The 8,902-nt window shown below is 36.1% G+C and overlaps 1 protein-coding gene across 11 annotated transcripts; it reads right to left on the bottom strand.

The window, feature by feature from the left end:
- Positions 1 to 123: 123 nt before the first annotated feature.
- Positions 124 to 8,477, bottom strand: LOC139953626 (uncharacterized). Of its 11 annotated transcripts, none has more exons than XM_071953112.1 (8): positions 8,350 to 8,477; positions 6,360 to 6,407; positions 5,718 to 5,918; positions 5,319 to 5,490; positions 3,949 to 4,602; positions 3,143 to 3,297; positions 2,712 to 2,791; positions 124 to 2,144 (listed from the first exon to the last, which is right to left on the bottom strand). In XM_071953112.1, the coding sequence occupies exons 3-8, from the start codon at positions 5,862 to 5,864 to the stop codon at positions 1,853 to 1,855; spliced, it is 1,500 nt and encodes a 499-aa protein (XP_071809213.1). In that variant the 5' UTR covers positions 5,865 to 5,918; positions 6,360 to 6,407; positions 8,350 to 8,477; the 3' UTR covers positions 124 to 1,852. The 11 variants fall into 11 exon arrangements, with proteins under 11 accessions (XP_071809213.1, XP_071809206.1, XP_071809212.1 ...); XM_071953105.1 differs by having other exon boundaries at positions 6,340 to 6,407; XM_071953111.1 differs by having other exon boundaries at positions 6,340 to 6,403; positions 8,350 to 8,467.
- Positions 8,478 to 8,902: the final 425 nt, after the last annotated feature.

The raw sequence follows: 8,902 nt of genomic DNA on the forward strand, positions 1-8,902 counted from the left end.
AAATCCTTTAAAGAACCCCGGCTTGTGAATCTGGACGTCACAGTTTCCAGTTACTCCGTCAAGTTTGTCTTTGTTCAACCCAAATGTGTTTAGAAATTAAAGAAATTAACGCATTATGGACACACTTTTTAATATTTTAAATCCAAATTAATCTTTATTCCTGTCGTTTTATACTGAAGGCACAAAAAACAACCGAAAAACAGAGTTTAAAAGGTTGTGTTTAAAAGATCTTGGGTAATTGAACAAAGTTCCTCGCTAAAATAGCATGTAAAATGTTCCGTGTCTTATACTCTACAAATATACAGAGAAAAATATATTTACATTTTTTTTATCAATTTGATCAATGTCTGAAATAAGTACAAATGCCATTTTATTGTTGAATTTACACATATTTACACAAAAACCAGTTGATAGTTTTAAAAACCTGTACATGATTTCATAAAGCTGTCAAGCAGAAAAAAAACTGCTGAGCAGTTTTATTTGCTAAGCATAAAAAGAGTGGGGCAACAATTCAAACTTTATGAAATTTTGGCTGGAAACCAGTTTCTGTTAAGCAGGATTTTACTGTGCTTAGCAAGTTGTATGCTTACAGAATTTATGAAAATGGGCCCATGTACATGTATTCCTCACATTTATGTAAAATAAAAAGGCAAAAACCTTAGTGCCATTTTGATTCTTAATGTTTCTTTTATACAGATTTTTAATCTACATTATTTTCAATCTGGACTAAATAACCTTTATTCACATCTTCAGTCCACCAGTTAAAAAAAAAAAAACTTCTCACATGAACAAAATCTTCCATTTACAGAAGCCTTTTTGACAGTACATTGAAAGAAAAACAAAATTCATGATTATGACAAATTTCATAACTATGACTGGTTTATACACTTTTGAATTAGAGGTATAAAAAAATAAAGACACTAAAAAATTATGCAAAATTGTATGAACTGGTATAAAATATAAGTCGTAATTACGGCTTCCATAATGCATGACCACTTTATCACGATTTGGAATACAGCCAAATGAACCTAATCTCCTCTCCCAAGTAGAAAACAAAACACCAGTCACGACATGCAATAGGTTATGCCTTGTAGCACCGCCAACACAAACATGCCTCATACACCATAGACTCGTAAAAGTCAATTGAACAGGCAAACCATGATGGATATAAACCCATTATGAACTTTGAATTGATTCAGAAATTTCCATTGTCACACTGCACCCAACTCAGAGGCAACGCCCTGCACACTATTCAGTAATATAATACAGCATTTTAAAGCAGCATATTTTCACCCTAAAATAATTTACATGAAGTAAAATTAATGCTCTTTATTGGAGGACGCCTGTACTGTAACAAGGCTGCTTGTGTGTACATCAGTGCGTGTGACAATGTTTGTGTGACAAGGGTATTTTTTCTTTCGTTATTATCTTGCAACTTCGACGACCAATTGAGCTCAAATTTTCACATGTTAGTTATTTTATGCATATGTTGAGATACACCAAGTGAGAAGACTGGTTGTTGACAATTACCGATAGAGTCCAGTGTCTTTAATTCTATCAGGCCTTGAAATAACCAACGGCACCCACAGCAACTGCTGTCCAGCCCTGTGTTTTTGCTGTGGTGCCCTTTGTATATTTACAATACAAATTTACATTTCCCTCATAAAGGTGCCCCTTATCAGAGGCAAATGTCTGTTGCCATTCAAGAGAAATGTTTAAGGCTTGTATAAAGCGCCATATTTGTGATTGAGTTTCCAATATTGTTGAACTTTGTATGAGTGAGGAATGTATTATACAGATTGGTGTATGGGTAAAAAACCAAAATTAATACCAGAGCTTGAGTTTGGTGCTCTTATCCGCTGGGACTCGACACCCACACCTTCCTCTGTATTGAGACTTGTCCCTGTGTTTCTCGTTCCGGGGTTTCTCGTCTGGGGTTTTCTCGTCTGGGGGTTTCTTGTCTGGGGGTTTCCTGCGGGCTTTCGAGAAGCCTACAGATATACCGAGTCTGGGCCCTCGGGTAATCCCTCAGAAACAGTGGCACGGAGTCACGATCAATCTTGGCCCAGTCATGGATCGGAACAAAACGAAGATTTCTGTTCCCACGTCGCTTGAATTCTTCAGCCATCAGATGATAAATGGCACTGTTGGATAAAGGATTGAGAAAACCTCTAGGTAACAAATAATACCCATTACAGAACAGGGCCAAATTTCATAGAGATGTTAAGCAGAAAATACTGCTTGACAAATGTCTTTGCTAAGCAAACATTTATTGGGGCACCAGTCACAGCAATGTAATGTAATGTATTCTTGGCTTGTAACCTATTTCTAGTAAGCAATATGTTTATGTGCTTAGAAAACTTTTATGCTTACAGACTTTATGAAAATGGACTCGTGTATTCCTAACTTTTATGTAAAATAAAAAAAAGGGAAATGTCCTTATGCTCCAGATGGCCGATTGTTCTCAAACTTCTTTAAGTTTGTCAGTTCATGTATATGGTGGAAAACATGAAGTGCTTACACTGCCAGACACTGTTTTGTTAGCGAAAACCAATTATGTCATTTAAGTCCCCTTATATAACAATTCTTGAAATAAAGATCAGCTCTGATTTTGTGCCTGTAGTTTAAAAAAAATTGTCGTTTTAGTTTTAAAATAACTTTGTCCCAACTAAAAATGTTTTATGAAATGACAATTTTGTTTATTTACTCACCGAGTGTTTAGAGGGGTTTCAACATTTCCAGACACTTCTTTGATATAATCTTGAGTGTAGATGATAATTACGTAGTTCACCTGTACAAAATAATAATTATTATTATTATTTATTCTTATTGTTATTATAATTCATGATTAATTGAAAAACACTGCAATACAGCGGCTTAAAGCCGAAACTGTTATACAGTTTACAAAAATATTACATAATAAAAAAATTAAAAAATATCAAATAATGTACAGTGTGGCAACAAATTTGTGACAGAAAAACATTAAAAAAACAAACAATATTTTGATTTGTTTAAAATTCAACCATGATCCAAAGTGGAAAGTGGGAACAAATAGCAAAAGGGTCAAAGTACATCTTCAAAACGGCAACAATCACAAATTATAAGGCAATAAAGTGTAAAAAATACAAAAATTTTATCTTACCGACTTAAACAATGCCTCCCGTATAGGTCCTTCGTTAGTATCCACTTCGACTTTACCATGCCCCTTTTTCTTTAGTATTCCAGCGAGTTTATGCGCAGGCTTGAAGTTCTTGTATGCATAAGTGATTAGCATAGAAGCGTCTGTTCCCATCAAATCTAATAACAAAGATTAGGGTTTATGTAATTGTTTTGTAGTCAAGAAAGATTGCGCTATTATTAAAAGCACTGTACAGTGTACACTATTGGTAATTACTCAAAATAATAATTGGCATAAAACCTTACTTGGTAACGAGTAATGGGGAGCTGTTGATAGTATAAAACATTGTGAGAAATGGCTCCCTCTGAAGTAACTTAGTTTTCGAGAAAGAAGTAATTTTCCACGGCTTTGATTTCGAGACCTCAGAATTAGACTTTGACTGGTCTCATTGACAATTACCAATAGTGTCCAGTGTCTTTAAATAAAACTTACATGGTCTAATGGTGATGATAGAAGAAAACAGCCCTTTAAATATTTCTGCCTAAAATGTCATGTTATTTGATGAGAAATAAATCAAACTAATTTCCCAAATTGAAGTTTATCGCTCACTGATCATAAATTCATTTTGTTTATGAATCAATGTCAGGCAAAATCTGTAATCGTTTTTCACTATTTTCTTGCAACTCCAATGACCAATTGAGTCTAAATTCAATGCATTGTAGAAAAACACTAAATGACAATACTGGTGTTCGACAGTTTACCAAATGTGTGCAGTGCCTTAGCGTTCCTTTTAGGTATTTTATAAAATAAAACTGAGGGAATGAACTTACTTTCCAATTGGTTGGGCGAGGCTCTTGTAGGGTTCTCCATCATCATGTGATCCACTGTACTTTCTGGACAGGGCCCTCGCACTGCACGTTCCTCACGATCATAACGACGACCATCCGCTAATGTTGTTGAAACCAATGAACGAAAGGGTCTGCTATTCAGTCTCTCACCATCTTGCTGATAGTTTATGTCTTGATGAGTACAAGCTTGTTGCTCTACGGGTTGAAACTGGCACTGATGCAGCTCCCCTCGAATAGAAACGTGACTAGGGGATAAATGTCGATCCTGTGCACTCATACCGTCTCCCTTCTTAAAAGGCCATGTCATCATGTTATTCCGATGGGAAGGCATTTGTGAGTTTTCTGATTTGTCACTGATGGCGGAGGAAAGTGAAACCACGCTCTGGCCATTTTTTGGCCGATGAAGCTGGTCGTAGTTCTGTGATGTTAGCTGATGCTCACATGTTGGAGTGGTCATTCTCTGCTCACAATAACAGCATCTTTCAGGTCCATGGTATGAGTTCTCTTGAGCGGATCTTTTGCTTCGTACCGAAGAGTCGTTTATTTGTGATGTTTGTTGCCCTGATTGACAATGATAACTAAGAAAATAAGATGTGCAGTAAGTCTTGCTTGTGTCTGGGTCCAGGAACCTCTCATCTGAATTCAAAATGAAAAATTGATGCAAAAAAAAATGTCAGCAATATTTTTATTTTTTTATTTTTATAGCTTTATAAATCAATAAATGTCTTTGGTATTTTTATTTCATTTTTTTGTGATTTTGCTGTTTGTCTGTAAAGGACCCCAACAATCATTGAGTGTGAAAGATAAGTATTATTTTTTATTTTAAACTATGTTTTTCAAAAAGAAAAAAGTGTCTGTGAATCTTTCATTAAACTTGTGATTTAAAACTGAAGAACTGGCGGCCAGTTTGAACTAAAATGCTTGGCGACCACCTTTAAAATAGATAAAAAATACATAAAATAATTTGTCCCTCATCCTCCTCTTTGGAAACACACGGACGATCAACTTGTTTTTTTTTTACTTTGCCTTATGGGATTTAAGGCATTGCATGGTTAGGTATCAATAAGTACTTTTTTGCGGTAACACCATGTGTGTAAACTACGTTGTACTTTGCTGGGTAGATTTTGCTCTATGAGAACTTGTCTTGCTTTTTATTCTACTACCGCGGAGTAGATTTTGGGGATTCGAGGGGATTTCTCTATTACCACACAGTAATTTTCAGGATTTTTTTCAGACTTTTCTACTCCTGCAAAGTAGATTTTCAGAATTGTTAAGTCTTTTTTTCCCGCTGAAGAGTAGGTTTTCAAAATTCGGGAGACTTTAAATATTCCAGTGTTTAACCAAATACTTACCCATCACCATTTGTTTAATACGAGAGGCTGCATCTATTCGCCCCATGCTCTCCAAACAATCGATAAGATGTTGAACAGGGAGAGGTTTAGAAACTGGTAAGCGTTCCTGCCATGCCCGCAGAACATTAGCAGTGGGTGATTTACCAGTTGGAAGACATTCACATTCAACATTCTGAGAAAGATTGCAGAAAAGAAAAACATTTTTCAACCAATTGATTTTTATGTTTAAAGGCGCTGGACACCTTTAGTAACTGTCAAAACCATGCTAACAATTATTTTGAGTAATTACCAATAGTGTCCAGTGCCTTTTTAAAGTTAGTTATCTAACAATATGCATAGATAAAAATAAAAAAGTAGAAGCACAGAAAATCGAAAAGCCAATAAAATTTGACTTCATACCTGAATCCAGGAATCTTGAAACCTTAAGAGTGAGGCTAGCACACGCCAATCTTGCCTCGTAGGCGACACTGGGTCCAAAAATTTTCCGATATTGACAATTGCTTCATGGGTAATGCGAGGCATAAGCAGTTGGTCATTAGATGCCATCGTGGTGACATTGGATCTCAATCATAAAAGAATCATACCATAGTCTTTAGAAATCTGTGTGGGAAGAAAAAAAACCTTAGAAAGTGTTTTCAACAAAAATGTGGGAAAATAAACGCACACACGTATCCGGCAACCACTTTTTCATTTCTTTTGTTTTAAATTAGTATCTAACTGGCTTGTTTGCTTCGTTTTTGAAATGGCAAGAGCACCAAGACATTTTCTTCATGGTAATGGCATGGAGTTAGAAAGGGCACCCCATGAGAAAATTGTAAAGTTTTAATGGAGCATTTCAAGGGCACCAAGGCAATGACCATGGGGCATGGAGGCAATTGCCTTCCGTGAAGTATCAGGCCAGGTCTAAAATTACTAGAATAAGATAGTTATTCCTTTTGGTAAAAATGAGTGAAAAGGTGGTGGAAGGATACAGAGAACCTTTCCAAAATGAAGAAAAAGTCAGTTTTCAATGATGTTGTACCTGTCTGCATGTAGTTGTACCTGTCTGCCTGTAGTTGTACCTGTCTGCCTGTAGTTGTACCTGTCTGCCTGTAGAAGTAGAACCAAACAAATAAATATAAATACAAAGAACTTGAAACTTCGCATGGTGGATGTTTATGGATGTTTATGGCAACCACATGTGAATGTCTGTTTTTTTAACAATAATTACCTCAGTATGTAAAGCTTAACTCTGTTTGATTCAGGCTTAGAGTCTAGATACAACCATATCTAGTACTCTTATAAAAATCCAAGAATCACATGGCAAAGGTTTCACTCCAGTGTGGAGCTCCGATATGATGGAACCGACTAGAGAAAGTTAGTCGAAACATTGAGACCAATTCAAGAACTCACTCCTTGGTAGTGCAGTTAATAACAATCCTCAAGCTAAAGTAGTAGTCCCAGCCTATTTCCATACCTTCAGCCCAGGTAGTAGTTAAAAGGCAGGACAGGTCTTTTTAGAACTGAGAAGTCTCCCCAAAAATCTGAAAAATCTACTCTGCGGTAGTAGAATAGCAAGACAGTTCTCTAACCAACAACTACCTGGCAAGTAGATACACACATGGTGTTACGGCACACCAAATATTTGATACTAGATGTCATGTAGACCTACTATTTGGCAAGTCTTTAGTTCAGCCACACCTAATCCAGCCACATGCTCATTGTGGGTCTCTGTTAGTACTGCAACCTGCACTTGTGTGTCGTACTACATGGCGCAATAACATGACTAAACAGGTTCCTTTGCTAGAATTAAATAGTGAATAGCAACTAAACGCTTCATTGCATATCACGCTCTTCTAGAGTCCCTATGTGCAGATCAAGCCAGCTAGATACAAACATTATGATCACCCTCAAATAAAAAAAATTGTTTCTCTTACCCTAATGAGTACTTTTATAATATTCTGTAAATATTTTTCACTTGTCTTGTATCATGGTTTTCAGTTTGAGTAAATAATTTCCTTCGTAGAAAACAAAATAATGTATCTTTGTTTCTTTGTTTGTTCGTTTATTTATTTGTTTGTTTGTTTGTTTGTTTGTTTGTTTGTTTGTTTGTTTGTGTGTGTGTTTGTTTGTTTGTTTGTTTGTTTGTTATTATATTAATACAAACTGTGGTAACTAATTAATTAAAGTTAATTTGTCTTTTTAATGTACCATTTTCTACATTTATTCTACATCTATTCAGCTACTTGTCAAAGCCAATACAGCATCTGGACATGGGGGGGGGGGGTGCGGCTGCCGACAGTGGACGGTTTGTGATAAAGATGTGTGCAAGTAAAAACAGGACTTGAAGCCTACTCGCATCTGATGGCCTCCTTGAACTGCTCCAAGGTGGGCAGCTCGATGATGTGTTGAGGAAGCTGTATTTGTACGAGTCTGATGATGTTCTTAGTCTTGTAAATTTCAGGCGGTGTTGACTTCTGGTTGCTCTGGCTTTATGTTTGATGCTCTTTAATGCTCTGGCCTTATTAAAACAGGCAGTGCCATGCAAATACTGTAATGGTTTATAAAATAATGTAAAGCAAAACATGGAGGTAGAAATAATGGTTTAAATCCTTTTTTTTTGTAATGTTCTTAATGTTATTTACTGAAAAAAGGTTTATTATTGTAAATTACATCCAATTTCAATTTGGCCTGTGGCAGTTGGCAGTGTGGGCCGGCCACGATCAAATGAAAACAAATGAATGAAGAAATAAAGGTACAAATACAAACATACACTCAGTATTAACTGTGGGACTCTGTACTCATTTTTAAAATATTGACATTTTGCATTTTTCTAGGAAGAAATGTCATAATAATGAGTACATACAGAGCCCCAGTGAGTAACATAAACCGAATTCACATAAACATGAAGCTATAAAAATGAATCTAAGAATGTCAACGCGACATTTTGTTTTAAATTACAACCTTTTTGGGATCGGGAAAATGGCAGATTACTTCTTTTTCTGTTACATAAAATACGAATAAGTTGTTTATTAGTAAACAGTTTACTCACCTAAAGCCTGTATAACCGCACCAACAGCAAAGTCAAGACGTCAAAAAGAGCAGTTTACAGAAGCACAAAATGCATAACTCCTTCCCTTTATTGACCTACGCCATGGAATGTTCAATGACAATACAGGTGCAGTCAACAGGTATAAACGATTGACTAAACTTGCTACCAGTACTTTCTGACTTTTGTGCGTTGAAGTGCGTTCAGAGTCTGCTACTTCTGAAACAATTTTACGCAATTTTAAAACATCTTTATTAAATTGTTGATGTCGTCAACTTTGATTAAATTCTTCGAGCTTTTAATGTTAGTATTTTTGTCATTAATGATGTTTTGGATGGAAGGGGGCAGGGCAGCAACTTCTTCTGCGGAGACTTAGGTAAGTTTATTAAGGATTTTATAATGAGGGCGTTATTTAGAACCTTTTCGAAACCACGGCTTCGGCTCCAGATGTTGCTCGGGCTTAACTTGGCCCCGCGGTTGTTTTGACAACTGCAAGCTTTTCATGCGAGCTTGGGGCTTTAGACGAAATAACGAAGCCTGAAGTAGAATTCAAAGC

This window comes from Asterias amurensis, chromosome 22, assembly GCF_032118995.1.
Source record: "Asterias amurensis chromosome 22, ASM3211899v1".
NCBI lineage: Eukaryota > Metazoa > Echinodermata > Asteroidea > Forcipulatida > Asteriidae > Asterias > Asterias amurensis.

What these genes read in the sequence shown, in the direction of transcription:
- LOC139953626 (XM_071953112.1), bottom strand. Translation starts at nt 5,864, where the DNA reads ATGGCATCTAATGACCAACTGCTTATGCCTCGCATTACCCATGAAGCA. An exon ending in TATTAAACAAATGGTGATGG is followed by an intron (nt 4,603 to 5,318) that starts GTAAGTATTTGG and finishes TTTTGAATTCAG; the next exon opens with ATGAGAGGTTCCTGGACCCA. An exon ending in CTCGCCCAACCAATTGGAAA is followed by an intron (nt 3,298 to 3,948) that starts GTAAGTTCATTC and finishes CTTTGTTATTAG; the next exon opens with ATTTGATGGGAACAGACGCT.